This window comes from Nerophis ophidion, linkage group LG09 (assembly GCF_033978795.1).
Source record: "Nerophis ophidion isolate RoL-2023_Sa linkage group LG09, RoL_Noph_v1.0, whole genome shotgun sequence".
Lineage (NCBI taxonomy): Eukaryota > Metazoa > Chordata > Actinopteri > Syngnathiformes > Syngnathidae > Nerophis > Nerophis ophidion.
In genome coordinates, this window is record NC_084619.1 from 20,946,939 (window position 1) to 20,964,295 (window position 17,357).

Below are 17,357 nucleotides of genomic sequence, written 5' to 3' on the forward strand. Positions count from 1 at the left end.
TTCACATACAATGGTTTATATAGGGCACAGAGTGGGTGGGTACAAGCAGGTGTAGGGTGTGGTGATTGGCTCATGTGTTACCGAGGAGGTGTTTCCGTCTGTGGCGGCATGTTGAAATGATTTCACTGCGCTTGTTGAGGGATGATAGATCTGGATGATATATAACTATCAACAACATCCAGAAAGGCGCCACACCTACATATTGCGCTCTACCACGGTATCGAGCACTATTCTCTGGATAATCCAATCAAGACATATATATATATATATATATATATATGCACCTGGGGATAAGTTGATTGGCAACACTAAATTGGCCCTAATGTGTGAATGTTGTCTGTCTATCTGTGTTGGCCCTGCGATGAGGTTTCTGTTCTTAAATAAAATAGTGAACATACGAGCCAACTTGTCTTTTAGTAGTAAGCAAACAATTGCTCCTAATTAGTCTGCTGACATATGCAGTAACATATTGTGTCATTTATCATTCTATTATTTTGTCAACATTATGAGTGACAAGCTGTAAAAATTGATTATTAAGCCACATTTTTATTTACTGTTAATCTCTGCTTTCTTTCTCTTTTAACATGTTCTATCTACACTTCTGTTAAAACGCAATAATCCCTTATCCTGCTGTTGTTTGATACTTTACATTAGTTTTGGATTATACCACAAATTATGGTATCAACTGATACTAAGTAGTTTCAGGATCATACATTGGTCATATTCAAAGTCTTCATGTGTCCAGGGACATATTTCCTGAGTTTATGAACATAATACAACTTTTATTTAATAATAGTCGTATCGACTAGATACACTCCTGTACTTGGTATCATTACAGTGGATGTCAGGTATAGATCCATCGGCGTCATTAGGGGTACTTTTTAAAGGCGGTATAGTACAAAATATGATTCATTAGTATCACGGTACTATACTAATACCAGTGTACTGTACAACCCTAGTGTGTGTACAAGTATATATATATATATATATATATATATATATATATATATATATATACATATATATATATATATTTTAGGGCTGCGAATCTTTGGGTGTCCCACGAGTCGATTCAATATCGATTCTTGGGTCACATTTCGATAATATTTCGATTTTTTCCGATTCGATTCGATTCTCGATTCAAAAACGATATTTTTCCGATTCAAACAATTCTGTATTCATTCAATATGTAGGATTTCAGCAGGATCTACCCCAGTCTGCTGACATGCAAGCAGGGTAGTAGATTAAAAAAAAAAAAGCTTTTATAATTGTAAAGGACAATGTTTTATCAACTGATTGCAATAATGTAAATTTGTTTTAACTATTAAACGAACCAAAAATATGACTTATTTTATCTTTGTGAAAATATTGGACACAGTGTGTTGTCAAGCTTATGAGATTTGATGCAAGTGTAAGCCACTGTGACACTATTCTTTTTTTAATTTTTATAAATGTCTAATGATAATGTCAACGAGGGATTTTTAATAACTGCTATGCAGAAATTATAACTAATATTGATACTCTTGTTAATATTCATTTTTGTTTCACTACTTTTGGTGTTCTGTGTCTTCTCAATTGCTCTGTTTATTGCAGTTCTGAGTGTTGCTGGGTCAGGTTTGGTTTTGGAATTGGATTGCATTGTTATTGTATTGCTGTGTAGTGGTTTGTTGGAATGAAAAAAAAAAGATTTTTTGACAATGAGAATCGATTTTGAATTGCACAACGTATTCGATTCAATTTTTTCCCACACCCCTAATATATATATATATATCTATATATGCATTTGTATATATGTATGTACGTATTAATGTCTGTATGTATTAATGTATATACAGTATGTGTGTGTGTGCATTTCTGTATGTATAACAAGTGGACATCACAACAAGAAAACTATCAATATTCCAACAATATAGTGATGGGCAATGAAAAATATTGTGTTAAATATTAAAAATATGTGTATTAAACATTAACTGTATTTATTTAGACAAACTTTAATGATCCACAAGGGAAATCGTTCACAAGACATCAATCAAAAATCTTGTAATATGAAAAATAAACTAAATATATTTTCCTAAAAATCTTACAATGATAAAAAGTAGACACTTAAAATTTAAAAAGTAGTATGGGAAGATGGAAAAAACCTTGGCATTAATAGCTTTAAACATTTAGCACCCCTTTGAAACTAATTGTTTATCTTTTTTAACTGCAGAATGCGGCCTATAACCTAAACTAAACCATACAATCAACATGACTCCAATATTATATGTAATAATGTTTAAACGATTGTTGCATAACACATTTTAATTTTGGTAAAAAATATCTAATATGTTGGTGGTATTTAAAATCAAGATATATTTCTGAAACACAAACATAATTCTAACTTCCTCCCAATCCAAGTCTATCAGCATGAAGCAAAAAAAAAAAAAATCTCATGTCAAATGTAGAGGACACTTGTTCTCAGGTATATACAAAATATGAATACCATAAAAAGGAGAAGTCCAACCCCCTGGTACTTAGCTTTCTGTAAACGTGGCCCCCAAAACTATTTACTTGAATATCCCTGCTGTAAACTAATTATTTTCATTATTTCATAGTGGTTGCAAGTATCACACACACAGCACAAAATACTCAAATGATCATTATATATTTAATTGTGCCTCGAAAGACTGATTCATACAGGGGTACAATTGTTTAAAGGTGCTTTAATTTTATTATGAAAGACATTTTGCTCATAAAATGCTATTCAGCAAAGAAGTGCACATCTATTCGTAGTTAGTTCGTTTCACTCGGAAGATCAAAAATAATACTGCATAGATTCTTACATCGATTCTAAAATCTAAAAAAAAACACTGTTAGCAGAATAAAGAAGTATTTTGTGGTTCAATTACAGGAAACATTGACGACACAATGGTGACGATAGTAATCTGAAACATTGAAGGTTTCCTTCGTGGTTCATTTCCTAGCACTTTGTGTCTATCAGCTGCATGAAATGCATCCATGGACGGCTCCACACACTGAATGTGCACATGTAGGGCTGTGGAAACAACATGCAAAATATAAATAAGAGAAATGTTTTTTTCCCTATTCACATGACACACCACTTCCTCTTTTTAACTAATTTCTCACAGAAATAACAAGAAAATGTCAGACACAATTTATGAAAGATAAACAGCGGTTAAAGGGGTTCCATTATGATCGCATTCCACATTTAAAACACTTAGAGGTCTACATAAAATATAAGTGTTTTTTGGTCAACATTTTGCATTGATTTTTAATTTTTTTTCATTTTTTTGCACTGGATGAGCCGTTTTTTGTGATTGGTTTTATTTACATACCTCTACTTTGACTGTGTCGCCCCCCTCAATGAACCCATATTCCAACAACTAGATGTTTTTGATGAGCACGCTGTGCAGTAAACTTTAAGAACTTAGCCGAAACACGGCTTGTCTGTATCTTTTATGATTAGACGAGACAACACCATTTTCAAGAAGGATATTCAAAGATAAATTACATCTTGTGAAACAATGTCAGCCAACCCCGGAAATTCGAATGGGTGCTACAAATTGTGAGTTCAAATATTTTATATCTTTATTATTTCACGTTTAGTTTGTTTTTTGCAATTTTAATTTTGACAATACCATATAAGATATGTTTTAATTGCTGACTAGGTCCATGCAAACCCACACCTCCCACCACCTGATCAGTTTTTCCCCTTTGGCCATCATGGACATGTACAATAATAAGATTAGATAGCTCAGACACAACTCATTTTATTGCCTATTCTGTGTTATATGTTTTATGTTGCACTGAGAAAAATTTTGAGTTTGTGAACCCGTTCTCAAACAAAGGCAATTAAAACTATTCTGATGCAGGTTTATTGATTTTTAAACGTGCCAGAAATTAACCCGTTTTGTACATTGTTGGTGGTGATTCAATGCCCAGTAGTGCGTACATGTGTTTCTGTATAGTATTTCTCCAGCAATGGTGATATAAATGACGGTATTTTGAGAGGTAATCATTGAAGTCGGACATCACTTAAGGCCTAGATGGGAAACGCATGGCCCGCCATTGGTGAGATATAATATTAGAGCTTCAAACCTATCGATCAAGGTGACGCTTTAGCCACATTGCAAGCAGTGCTTTAAAAACATGCCCTGCCAAAGATGGCGATTGTTTGCATCAAAATGAGGTAAACATTAAAGAACATTCATCTAGACCTGCACAAGGAATTGAAAAGTAATGTAGTCAACTCACTTCTCTGCTTTGTTTCATGCCAAATAGAGTCAAAACCATCCATTTTACGCAAACTAATGCAAGTGAAATGACAGAATTTTGTAACAAATTGCAACAATTTGTGAATAAAATATCATTTTTGTGGTGAGAGTGTCCGCCCTGAGATCGGTAGGTCGCGAGTTCAAACCCCGGCTGAGTCATACCAAAGACTATAAAAATGGGACCCATTACCTCCCTGCTTGGTACTCTGCATCAAAGGTTGGAATTGGGGGTTAAATCAACCAAATGATTCCAGAGTGCGGCCACTGCTGCTGCTCACTGCTCCCCTCACCTCCCAGGGGGTGGAACAAGGGGATGGGTATAATGCAGAGGCTAATTTCACCACACCTAGTGTGTGTGTGTGACTATCAGTGGTACTTTAAAGGCCTACTGAAACCCACTACTACCGACCACGCTGTCTGATAGTTTAAATATCAATGATGAAATCTTAACATTGCAACACATGCCAATTCGGCCTTTTTAGTTTACTAAATTGCAGTTTTAAATTTTGCGCAAAGTATCCTGTTGAAAACGTTGGTATGATGACATGTGCGCGTGATGTCTCGGATTCTAGCGGACATTTTGTTCCAGCCCGATCCCAGCTATAACTTGTCTGCTTTAATCGCATAATTACACAGTATTCTGGACATCTGTGTTGCTGAATCTTTTGCAATTTGTTCAATTAATAATGGAGACGTCAAAAAAGAAAGATATAGATGGGAAGCGGTGTATTGCGGCTGCCTATAGCAACACAAACAGCCAGTGTTTCCTTGTTTACATTCCTGAAGGTGAAGCTTTACTATGGAACAGAGCGGTCAAGCGAACATGGTTCTCTACCACATGTCAACCGGCAGGTTTCGGTGAGAAAATTGTGGTAATAAGTCGGCTCTTACCGTAGACATGAGCGGAGCTTGCATCGTTTATCGTGCATCTGTCAAAGAGGCAGCTGTGACTCTCTTGTCTCCTCTGTGGCTTCCCCCAGAGACACTGGCGGTCCCCACACCCCTCCGACTTTCAGGTACGACTATATAATCTCACTAAAACACTAGTAACACAATAAGCAGATAAGGGATTTTCCAGAATTATCCTAGTAAATGTGTCTAATAACATCTGAATCGCTCCTTCTGCCCTCTCTTCTTTTTTTTTTTTCTCTCTAGTCCTTCACTCTCACTATCCTCATCCACGAATCTTTCATCCTCGCTCAAATTAATGGTGAAATAGTTGCTTTCTAGGTCCGAATCGCTCTCGCTGCTGGTGACCATGATTGCAAACAATGTGAGGAGCTCCACAACCCGTGACGTCACGTGCACATCGTCTGCTACTTCCGGTACAGGCGAGGCTGTTTTTAATAGCGACCAAAAGATGCGAACTCTATTGTCGATGTTCTCTACTAAATCCTTTCAGCAAAAATATGACAATATCGCGAAATGATCAAGTATGACACATAGAATGGAACTGCTATCCCCGTTTAAATAAGAAAATCACATTTCAGTAGGCCTTTAACTTATATAGTTATATAAAACAGCCAACATTTGACAATCTAGCCACAGGCAAAATTCAACAAAGCGTGTCATAATCCATAATACACATACAAAAAAAAATCATAACTATTATCAAGAATCTCACCTTAGCCTTTTCTGGGTCTTGGAAGACTTCGCATTGTTCCTGTGCGCCACCCTTCCTGCAAGAGGTTCTCGCCATTTTCACAGTAATTATGTACTTCATGCCACTGACAACCTGCAACAAGAGCATTTAAAAAAAAAAACAATAAGATTTTATGTACAGAAAAACAGTCGTAGCTGCAAGGTAAATAATGGGAAACCAGTCGTTCAAATGCTGTTTTATTTACGCAACTAATGACGAGCTATTGACTAAATCAGGGGTCACCAACGCGGTGCCCACGGACACCAGGTCGCCCATAAGGACCAGATGGGTCGCCCGCTGGCCTGTTCTAAAAATAGCTCAAATAGCAGCACTTACCAGTGAGCTGCCTTTATTTTTTAAATTGTATTTATTTACTACCAAGCTGGTCTCGCTTTGCTCGACATTTTTGATTCTAAGAGAAACAAAACTCAAATAGAATTTGAAAATCTAAGAAAATATTTTATAGACTTGAGCTTCACTTGTTTAAATAAATCCCTTTTTTTTTTTTACTTTGCTTCTTATTAGTTTCACAAGACAATTTTAGAGAAAAAACACAACCTTAAAAATGATTTTAGGATTTTTAAACACATATATCTTTTTAAATTCCTTCATCTTCCTTCCTGACAATTTAAATCAATGTTCATGTATTTTTTTTTATTGTAAAGAATAATAAATAAATTTTAATTTAATTCTACATTTTAGCTTCTGTTTTTCCGACGAAGAATATTTGTGAAATATTTCTTAAAACGTATTATGATTCAAATAAAAAAAATACAAATATTCTGGCAAATCTAGAAAATCTTTAGAATCAAATTTAAAACTTATTTCAAAGTCTTTTGAGTTTCTTGAAAAATTTTTGTTCTGGAAAATGTAGAATAAATAATGATTTGTCTCTGTTAGAAATATAGCTTGGTCCAATTCGTTATATATTCTAAGACAGTGGTTCTCAGCCTTTTTTCAGTGATGTACCCCTTGTGAACATTTTTTTTAATTCAAGTACCCCCTAATTAGAGCAAAGTATTTTTGGTGGAAAAAAATAGATAAAGAAGTCAAATAAAGCACTATGTCATCAGTTTCTGATTTATTAAATTGTATAACAGTGCAAAATATTGCTCATTTGTAGTGGTCTTTCTTGAACTATTTGGAAAAAAAGATATAAAAATATCTAAAAACTTTAAGTAATCACCAACTCACAGTGCCCTATTTGGGGATTGTAATAGAGATTCATCTGGATTCATGAACTTAATTCTAAACATTTCTTCACAAAAAAAGAAATCTTTAACATCAATATTTATGAAACATGTCCACAGAAAATCTAGCTGTCAACACTGAATATTGCATAGGTTGATTGGCAACACTAAATTGGCCCTAGTGTGTGAATGTTGTCTGTCTATCTGTGTTGGCCCTGCGATGAGGTGGCAACTTGTCCAGGGTGTACCCTGCCTTCCGCCCGATTGTAACTGAGATAGGCGCCAGCGCCCCCCGCGACCCCGAAAGGGAATAAGCGGTAGAAAATGGATGGGATGGATGGCATTTCTTTTCACAGTTTATGAACTTACATTCATATTTTGTTGAAGTATTATTCAATAAATATATTTATGAAAAATTGTTGAATTGTTGCTACTTTTAGAATATTTAAAAAAAAAAATCTCACGTACCCCTTGGCATACCTTTAAGTACCCCCAGGGGTACGTGTACCCCCATTTGAGAACCACTGTTCTAACAAACTGCAGATTGGATTTTAACCTATTTAAAACATGTCATCAAAATTCTAAAATTAATCTTAATCAGGAAAAATGACTAATGATGTTCCATTAATTATTTTTTTAATTTTTTCAAAAAGATTCGAATTAGCTAGTTTTTCTCTTCTTTTTTTCGGTTGAATTGTGAATTTTAAAGAGTGGAAATTGAAGATAAACTATATTTCAAGATGTAATTTTCATTTTTTTCCTGTTTTCTCCTCTTTTAAACCGTTCAATTAAGTGTTTTTTCATAATTTATTCTCTACAAAAAACCTTCCGTAAAAAGAAAAAAAATGTATGACGGAATGACAGACAGAAATATCAATTTATATATATATATATATAGATTTATTTATTAAATGTAAATTGAGCAAATTTGCTATTTCAGGCAATTCATTTAAGTGTGTATCAAACTGGTAGCCCTTCGCATTAATCAGTACCCAAGAAGTAGCTCTTGGTTTCAAAAAGATTGGTGACCCCTGGACTAAATCCTTGCCCGAGGTCTGAGGTCACTAACCTGCTGTTGGACTTTCACCACTTCGATCCCTTGTCTGAGGTACAGATCGTTCGAGGCCTTGTTGTGTTCGACGATGGCGTAGTTGAGGGCGTTTTGCACATGCTCGTCGTTGACATCCCCATCTGTGAAGCCCCCGACAAAACCGGCAAAACCCACGGCGCAAACTGCCCCAAAGACGAGAAAAGCGACCCTCCAAAACATGGCGAGACTTGCTGACTTCCCAAACTCTCAGCGGAAACAACAAGCGTCGCTTTTGGGGTACTGTATAAAACAGCTGCGTCACGGGATGTGATTGGCTCTAGTGTCGACCAATCAGCGTCGTGTTGACGATCTTTATTTCCGGTCAGTGGTCTGTGGGCGGGTGTTAGTTCTGATGTCGACGTTTGAGGAGATCGACTAGACTTTGGTACATTTTGAACGCATTCCATTAGCTACCAAGCTAAAATATATTATTTAGTTTTCCAGAAAATAATTTTTTTCCGTTTTTTAACCTGCTCTCTGCAATTACACGTGGGCGTTCACCTTTGGAACACAATGCAGCGAGTGCAGTTTTTGAAGTAAGTAAACTTTATGCCGCAGCTCGGAATGTCACGACAATTAAAAAAAGTGTTAGGTTTAATTAGCTCCGGCAAAAGGGGAGTCCAAAGTTTTGGCTCGAAAATAAAAATAGACTTAGGAAAACTTTTAAACATTTCAAATACAGTAGAGCCACAAGGCACAGTGTAAAGCAGGTCTGGGCAAATTAAGGCCCGTTAAGCTTTTCAATCTGGCCCGCCGGACATTCCCAAATATTTTGTTGGATCTTTAAAGGCCTACTGAAATGAGATTTTCTTATTTAAACGGGAATAGCAGGTCCATTCTATGTGTCATCATTTCGCGATATTGCCATATTTTTGCTGAAAGGATGTAGTAGAGAACATCGACGATAAAGTTCGCAACTTTTGGTCGCTGATATAAAAGCCTCGCCTGTACCGAAAGTAGCAGACGATGTGCGCGTGACGTCACGGGTTGTAGGGCTCTCTCACATCCTCACATTGTTTACAATCATAGCCACCAGCAGCTAGAGCGATTCGGACCGAGAAAGCGACAATTTCCCCATTAATTTGAGCGAGGATGAAAGATTTGTGGATGAGGATAATGAGACTTGGAAAAAAAAAAAAAAGGCGAGGGCAGTGAGAGCGATTCAGATGTGATTAGACACATTTAGTAGGATAATTCTGGAAAATCCCTTATCTGCCTATTGTGTTACTAGTGTTTTAGTGAGATTATATTGTACCGGAAAGTCGGAGGGTATTATTGTGAGGTTTTGTATCAATGTTCAAATAGATATACCGGCCCCAAGACACATTTGTTTCTCTAAATGTGGCCCCCAAGTCAAAATAATTGCCCAGGCATGGCGTAAAGAGAAAAAGCTGTAAGGTGGACCATAACAACAAAACGCTTTGTCTCCATGTATAGCAGTAGTGTCAAACAGAATGATAGCCACTTGCAACTGTCAATATGTATATAAATTAGACTGACCATATGTCGTCTTTTCCCCAGAAATGTCCTCTTTTGAGGGACTGTCCGGGGTGTCGGGGCGGGGTTTCTTAAATGCCTCAAATGTCCTGGCGTTTTGTGTCAAGGTTGCGTGTATTTTCAATGTACGTGCAGGGTTTAGATGGGTTGAATACAAAACAAATTGTGAAGGTGTGCGCACGCAGCAACATTCGTGAGTGAGTGAGTGAAGGAGGGAGGGGCAGAGAGAGAGCGAGAGAGCGGGGGACTAGATAGATTGACAAAACTCTACTATGCAAAGCCAAACCCACTTATGAACAATATCCTGAAACGCCGCCGGCTTGGCTGGGCCCGAGCTCATCTAAGATGGACTGATGCAAAGTGGAAAGGTGTTCTGTGGTCTGACGAGTCCACATTTCAAATTATATTTGCAAACAGAGGACGTGGTGTCCTCCAGAACAAAGAGGAAAATAACCATTCGGATTGTTATAGGCGCAGAGTTCAAAAGCCAGCATCTGTGATGGTATGGGGGTGTATTAGTGCCCAAGGCATGGGTAACTTACACATCTGTGAAGGCACCATTAATGCTGAAAGGTCCCAACGTTATCATGGACGCCCCTGCTTATTTCAGCAAGACAAGTGCTACAACAGCGTGGCTTCATAAAAAATAAAGAGTGCGGGTACTTTCCTGGCCCGCCTGCAGTCCAGACCTGTCTCCCATCAAAAATGTGTGGCGCATTATGAAGCGTAAAATACGACAGCGGATACCCCGGCCTGTTGAACGACTGAAGCTCTGTATAAAACAAGAATGGGAAAGAATTCCACTTTCAAAGCTTCAACAATTAGTTTCCTCAGTTTCCAAACGTTTATTGAGTGTTATTAAAAGAAAAGGTGATGTAACACAGTGGTGAACATGCCCTTTCCCAACTACTTTGGCACGTGTTGCAGCCATGAAATTCTAAGTTAATTTTTATTTGCAAAAAAATATATAAATTTATGATTTTGAACATCAAATATCTTGCCTTTGTAGTGCATTCAATTGAATATGGGTTGAAAAAGATTTGTAAATCATTGTATTCTGTTTATATTTACATCTAACACAATTTCCCAACTCATATGGAAACAAGGTTTGTATATCCATTCATACAATATCCCAAGTCAATCAATTGCGCCACGATCGTTTGCATGTAGGGGAAACCCTGTCGATAGCCCGTTCCCTGGCACAATTCTTATAACCCAATGTGGCCTTCAAGACCTCCGAGTTAGTCATTCGAATTCATTCTTTGTTCCTTTTGTCCTGCAGAGACTCCTTCACTGGTTTGGATGCGTTTCACAAGCAGATTGTAATTGGGACAGGTGTGGCTACAGGCATTGCGCTGGTGTACATTCTGCATAGAAGACGCCAAAAAGTCCAAACTATTCCTCTTGGAGAAGGATGGTGGGGAGCAGGAGATAAGCCACGGTCAGAGGATGAGAGTATCAATTCCTTCGAGGTACAAACCTCAGATGATGAAATCAAGGTTTGTTTACGAGACACATACACATTATGATATAAACAAATCTTGACTTGACTAGATATATATAAGTGCAATAATTAAAAAAAACATTCCTTATTCAACAGGACCTCCATGAACGCATTGACAAAACCCGCTATGCTGACCCTCTGGAAAATTCCACTTTTCAATATGGGTTCAATTCGACGTACCTCAAGAGTGTGGCTTCCTACTGGAGGCATGAGTTTGATTGGAAAAAACAAGTGGCGATGCTTAACAAGTATCCACACTTCAAAACCAAAATAGAAGGTACCGCAAAAAGGAGCAATAGGCACCATCATTGGGAAACAAAAATGTTGCTATAGTATCATTTTATTTTCTAGTGTGCACTCAATCCATCTCTTAGTGAACTATGTGTTTATGTATCTTCAAATGCTGTCTTCTTTCAATAGGAATAGACGTGCATTTCATCCATGTTCGTCCTACCACACACAAGAACCTAAAGGTGGTTCCACTCATGCTTGTCCACGGCTGGCCAGGCTCTTTCTTTGAATTCTACAAGATCCTGCCACTTCTCACAGAGAACCACAATGGTCTCACCTTTGAAGTCATATGTCCATCTATACCTGGCTATGGTTTCTCTGAAGCCCCTCATAAACAAGGTATTGGTCCATAACAGGAAAAAAACAGCGTATGTATTCAAACAGTGCTTTGGGGTGGTTCCAATTTAGGGGCTCTTTGCAACATTTACACGGATGCCTAGAGGCCGCTAACTTTCCAATGTATTTTAAGCGTTATATCACGCCCTATTACGGCTTCTACAACATAATGACGTAGTTAGGTGCCTACGTAACATGTGCACGCGCATTAGCTTTGGGTGTTGTTTGCTAATAATATTGATTAGGATCGTTAGCAATCATTCATTGTGTTTTCCATCATAACCACAACATGACTAGAAATAGTTTGTTGCTTCTCTAGAACTGGTTTTGTACGTGTGCACGTGCTCCCTGCACATACGTGTCGGCAAGACAGTGTGAGTAAACACCAATCATTTTTCCCGGGCGTCAAAAAGTTTTATTACATAAATGTAGAAATTGCAAAAAAATACCGGTTGTTTTAAAACAAATGTGTTCTGTTAAACAACTAATGGTAACATAAGCCAGCTGTTAAATTTTTTTGGTTTGAAAAATGTAACCGTAAGGAAGTTGCGAACAGCCCCTTGAATGTTCACACACTAAACTGTTTAGTTTCTTCTAGTCAGACAAGATTCTGATATAGTATATTTATTATTTTACCACGACATGTTTCAAATGTCGTCTGCAGTATTCAGAAGGGCTTCTTGATCACAGTGATGTATTAACTTTTCTTATAGGTGCGGCCAGCCAGGTAGACCTGTCATAGCTACCTTCTATGCTTACTTAACAGGGGCATCTGAACAACTTTGAATATTGTGCACAAGTGACTTGATATCAGAAGTTATTTCAATGCCAGTCAATGTCTTTGTGTAGTTTGTGTCGTGTTCAGATTTGAACCCCAGAGTTCACATACAACGAATGTGGGTCCTTTTGGAGCACACCAGGTTTAAGATTGTGTTCACACTAGCTAGCCGTGCTAGCAGAGCAAACACACCAGGAAGATTTTAGCCAAACCCAGCATGACGAGGGTGAACGCACCTTTAAAAAAATCATGTCCTTCGTTCCAGGCTTTAACAGTCTTGCCGCCGCCAGAATTTTCCTGAAGCTGATGGAGCGTTTAGGGTTCTCCCAGTTTTATCTGCAAGGAGGAGACTTTGGTTCTCTCATCACCATCAACATGGCGCAGATGAAACCTCAGTAAGTAAGAAACAACTCTTTTCAAACAGTGAACATTGTGTTATCAACACATTGGAATTTTCGCTACACAAGCTCCATTGTGATAGCATTGCAACAACTTATCCAAATGCTCAGACAGTACTTGCAGTGTGCTAAAGACACCGATCCTGCACATTCCTCGATGGAAACATGCTGTGCTTGTCATTTTTGTTGCCAAATTTTTCAACTCTGTTTTTTTCAGATGTGTGAAAGGCCTCCACTTAAACATGTTTTCATCGAGAAGAGGGCTCAAGGTGATGATGTCCATCCTGATTGGCTCTTATCTCCCCTTCTTGGTGGGCCTGAGTCGCGAAGATGTTCGCCGCCTGTTTCCATTCTTTGAAAAGAATGTGTGGGAAATTTTGAGGGAAACAGGATACATGCACATTCAGGCTACTAAACCTGATACAGCAGGTAGGAACCATTTTAGTTGAATTCAACCCAAATTTTATGCAAAAATCCACCTTTGAACATTGGACAACCCTTGGTGTTTGAACTGTTGTCTTGCGTGACGTGACACAAGACTACTTTTTTAGCATAATCAATCAGGAGGAGAGAAATAACTCTAGGGATGTATCGACTGATTTAACTGAAAAAGTATGTGATCAGCCATTCCAGATTCATGACTGACAAGCTGCTAGCAGTTAATTATGTGTCTCCATAGACAATGTTGAGCCGCTCCATCAACTTATTAACAATCACTTGCACTACGGCAAATAAACTGATTTTTCTAGTTTAAGTATCTCTATCACGTACCATTAAAAAAAAAAAAAAAAAAAAGTAAAGTGTGAGCGTTTCAGATGTAATTATAATTACATCTGAAACGCTCACATTGCCGCCGCCCGGAGCCGTCACTTTTTTTTCCTAGTCCTTCCCTGTCAATATCCTAATTCACGAATCTTTCATCTTTGCTCAAATTAGTTGGGAAATTGTCGCCTTGTCGGTCCGAATTGCTCTTACTGCAGGTGGCTCCCATTAAAAACAATGTGAATATGTGTGGAGCCCTGCAACTTGTGACGTCACGCGCACATACTTCCGGTAAACGCGGGGCTTTTCTATTAGCGACCAAAAGTTGCAAACTTTATCGTCGATGTTCTCTACTAAATCCTTACAGCAAAAATATGGCAATATCGCGAAATGATCAAGTATGACACATAGAATGGACCTGCTATTCCTGTTTAAGTAAGAAAATCTCATTTCAGTAGGCCTTTAAATTGGTGGTGTTGATACCAAAGGTAGTGTCAGTATACAATTTATGCAGGAGTAATTAGAGGGACATTTTAATTTTCTCTATAATTGTGTTGTTGTTTTTATTTCCTTGGATACAGTAGGATTTTGAGGGCTAAACACAAAGGATTTAAATGATTAATACTTACAACACCTTGCAAAAGTATTCACCCCCTGGGTTTTTTATCTATGTCGTTGACTTGTTGCTTTACAAGCTGAAATTTACATGTTTTCAAATATGCAGTTTGTGTGATGGATCTGCTCAAAATAACCTAAGTTGGTGAAGTGAAATGAGAAAAAAAATATATAAAAAAATGATTTAAGATAATAAAAAAATTAAAATTGTCTTGAGCATATGTATTCACCCCCTTTACTATGATGCCCCTCAAAATATTCTGGTGCTATCCGTTTCTTCCAGAAGTCACATCATCAGTTAGGGTTGGGTTTTAAAGAAATATCCACATATTTGATGATTCCTTAAAGCACCCTCAAATCCATCATCTTCAAATGGAAAGAACATGTGACCACAACTAACCTGCCAAGACAGAACCACCCACCAAAACTCAGCTTGGGCAAGGAGGGCATTAATCAGAGAGGCTACTAAGAGGCGGCTAACAATACAGCCAATACGAACTATTATGCTTATAAAGCACTCTTAAAAAGCTCCGAGAATGTTTTATTAACATGCTGTAAGAATGTATGTAACAGGTACATTCATGATAACATGTCATATTTACTGCAGTTTGTAATTAAAAAAATTACACTTCTTTCCTGGGGGCTTTGATTTTACAGTGAGTGTGTTTCATAAAAGGGTTCCTATGCACATTTGCTTCCACCAAAATGTGCACAACAAAAACATAGCGATGACTTTTTGGGTTTTGCTACTGATAATGGCAAACTTTGTGAGAGCCTTGGAGTGTTATCATGCTCAAATAAAAACATACAACTGTGATTTACAATTTCCGCTATCACCAGGATACCGACTGATGGGATGGTTTTATCGACCAGCCTTTGTGCTCTTTTTGAGCTGCTAAATTCAGAATAATGCTTACTCTTCAGATTAAAAAAAATAAATAAAATGGTTCCTAGTGATGATGCAGTAGTTTTATGCTGCATTCCCTTTGTTGAGAGCCATAGTGTCAAGTTGGTAGCGCGTGGATTTTCAAAGTTGACCCACTTATCGGCTTAGTTGGTGCCACAACCTTCTACTATACCTGTGAGATGTGTAATTTTATAACCTAGCATTAACTTTTCTTAACTCAAAGGAAATACAGCAACATCAATTATGGCAGTTCATAACCAACGTTACTAGCAGCTCCAGTTAGGAAAAAAAATGGGTTGAACTGTTAACTTTGGTGGCTTCCCAGTATCTTGTGTCAAAGCTGTTGTGAGCGGTTTAATAACTAGCATGACTGCTGTTTTTCCAGGCTGTGGGGTGAATGACTCACCTGTAGGCTTGGCTGCCTATATTCTGGAGAAATTCTCCACAGCCACTAACATGGAATACAGAAACCTGGCAGACGGTGGGCTGGAAAGGTCTAAGACTACATTTAATGTTCTTTCATTTTATGAAGGTTTATGATGTCAGTAGTAACTAACTGTGTGTGCGTGTGTAGGAAATTTAGCCTGGATGACCTTCTGACAAACATTATGATCTACTGGACCACAGGCTCCATTGTCTCATCCATGCGCTTCTACAAAGAGAACTTCAAGGGTTATCTAGATAAAAGAGTGGATTTAAGGTAAGCTTACATCACCATATGTGTTTTTTAAATGTAATCATTTGTTGAACAAAATATTTCTCTCCAGGATGAAGGTATTTGTTCCTACTGGACTGGTGGCCTTCCCTATGGAGCTGATGCACTGCCCTAAGTCGTGGGCCCAAAACAGGTTTACTAACATAGTCTCCTACACGTTCATGCCCCGTGGTGGTCACTTTGCTGCCTTTGAGGAGCCTCGGCTCTTCGCCACTGATGTCATCCAGTTTGTTAAAAAATTGGAGAAGCTTTGAATGAATGTACGTGTGTTTCATAAAAGGATTCCTATGCACTTTTGCTTACACTAAAACGCATCTTGACTTTTTTATTTTTATAAATCAGTACATATTTTTTATTTCCTTTTGTGGATCATGTGTATTTTTTTTATTTAATATTTTTTTTTAAATAAAATATTGGATGGCTTTGTATCTGAAGGTGCACAATTTGGTGTTCATTCAAATTGGGTATGCTTGGTGTTAGTTTATAGTTTACAGTAGTTGATACATTGTTTTATTGCTGACTGATGAATGTCCCAAATATCCCCTGCACATATTTTTGTCTCCAAAATCATGTGTTACATTACTTTGCACTAAATTGTACTCTAAACTGACAGAACTGTCACTTAAATGCAGCCAAATAACAGCAATATTATGCTTTGACACATTCAATGCTTTAAACATGTAATGCACTATTAATAAAAGTATTTTTTCTTGTCATCCTGTCCTTGAAAGTTATTTCGCAAAATGATACAGAACAAAACAGTACTTGAAAACTGAAACATGCTTACTGACATGTTTGTTTTGTCCGTATAGTAGGATACAATCCTGCATCAGTTTGCTGCAATCTTCTTCTTGCATACCGTATTTTTCGGACTATAAGTCAGTTTTTTTTCATATTTTGGCCGGGGGTGTGACTTATACTCAGGAGCGACTTATGTGTGAAATTATTCACACATTACCGTAAAATATCAAATATTATTTAGCTCATTCACGTAAGAGACTAGACTTATAAGATTTCATGGGATTTAGCGATTAGGAGTGACAGATTGTTTGGTAAACTTATAGCATGTTCTATATGTTACAGTTATTTAATGACTCTTACCATAATATGTTACATCAACATACCAGGCACCTTCTCAGTTGGTTATTTATGCATCATATAACGTACACTTATTCAGGCTGTTCACTATTCTTTATTTTAAATTGCCTTTCAAATGTCTATTCTTGGTGTTGGGTTTTATCAAATAAATTTCCCTAAAAAATGCGACTTATACTCCAGTGAGACTTATGTTTTTTTCCTTCTGTATTATGCCTTTTCGGCAGGTGCGACTTATACTCTGAAAAATAAGGTATATTCAC

General features: G+C 37.4%; 2 protein-coding genes across 3 annotated transcripts; one reads left to right on the plus strand and one right to left on the minus strand.

The window, feature by feature from the left end:
• Nucleotides 1-8,471, minus strand: cst3 (cystatin C (amyloid angiopathy and cerebral hemorrhage)). Of its 2 annotated transcripts, none has more exons than XM_061910562.1 (3): nucleotides 8,176-8,471; nucleotides 5,899-6,009; nucleotides 1-150 (listed from the first exon to the last, which is right to left on the minus strand). In XM_061910562.1, the coding sequence occupies exons 1-3, from the start codon at nucleotides 8,374-8,376 to the stop codon at nucleotides 16-18; spliced, it is 447 nt and encodes a 148-aa protein (XP_061766546.1). In that variant the 5' UTR covers nucleotides 8,377-8,471; the 3' UTR covers nucleotides 1-15. The 2 variants fall into 2 exon arrangements, with proteins under 2 accessions (XP_061766546.1, XP_061766547.1); XM_061910563.1 differs by lacking the exon at nucleotides 1-150 and adding an exon at nucleotides 2,629-3,034 and having other exon boundaries at nucleotides 8,176-8,465.
• A 40-nt stretch (nucleotides 8,472-8,511) lies between these two features.
• ephx5 (epoxide hydrolase 5) lies at nucleotides 8,512-16,715 on the plus strand. The gene is made up of 9 exons (XM_061910561.1): nucleotides 8,512-8,732; nucleotides 10,976-11,192; nucleotides 11,294-11,474; nucleotides 11,618-11,827; nucleotides 12,868-12,997; nucleotides 13,218-13,429; nucleotides 15,670-15,778; nucleotides 15,859-15,984; nucleotides 16,052-16,715. Exons 1-9 carry the CDS (start codon nucleotides 8,710-8,712, stop codon nucleotides 16,251-16,253), a joined length of 1,410 nt encoding a protein of 469 aa, XP_061766545.1. The 5' UTR covers nucleotides 8,512-8,709; the 3' UTR covers nucleotides 16,254-16,715.
• The last annotated feature ends 642 nt before the right edge of the window (nucleotides 16,716-17,357 follow it).

Coding starts and splice junctions, on each gene's coding strand:
- cst3 (XM_061910562.1), bottom strand. CDS start 8,376: ATGTTTTGGAGGGTCGCTTTTCTCGTCTTTGGGGCAGTTTGCGCCGTG. Junction 6,010..8,175: donor TGGTGAAAGTCCAACAGCAG/GTTAGTGACCTC, acceptor CTCTTGTTGCAG/GTTGTCAGTGGCATGAAGTA. Junction 151..5,898: donor AAGACCCAGAAAAGGCTAAG/GTGAGATTCTTG, acceptor TATATCATCCAG/ATCTATCATCCCTCAACAAG.
- ephx5 (XM_061910561.1), top strand. CDS start 8,710: ATGCAGCGAGTGCAGTTTTTGAA. Junction 8,733..10,975: donor CAGCGAGTGCAGTTTTTGAA/GTAAGTAAACTT, acceptor TTTGTCCTGCAG/AGACTCCTTCACTGGTTTGG. Junction 11,193..11,293: donor CCTCAGATGATGAAATCAAG/GTTTGTTTACGA, acceptor CTTATTCAACAG/GACCTCCATGAACGCATTGA.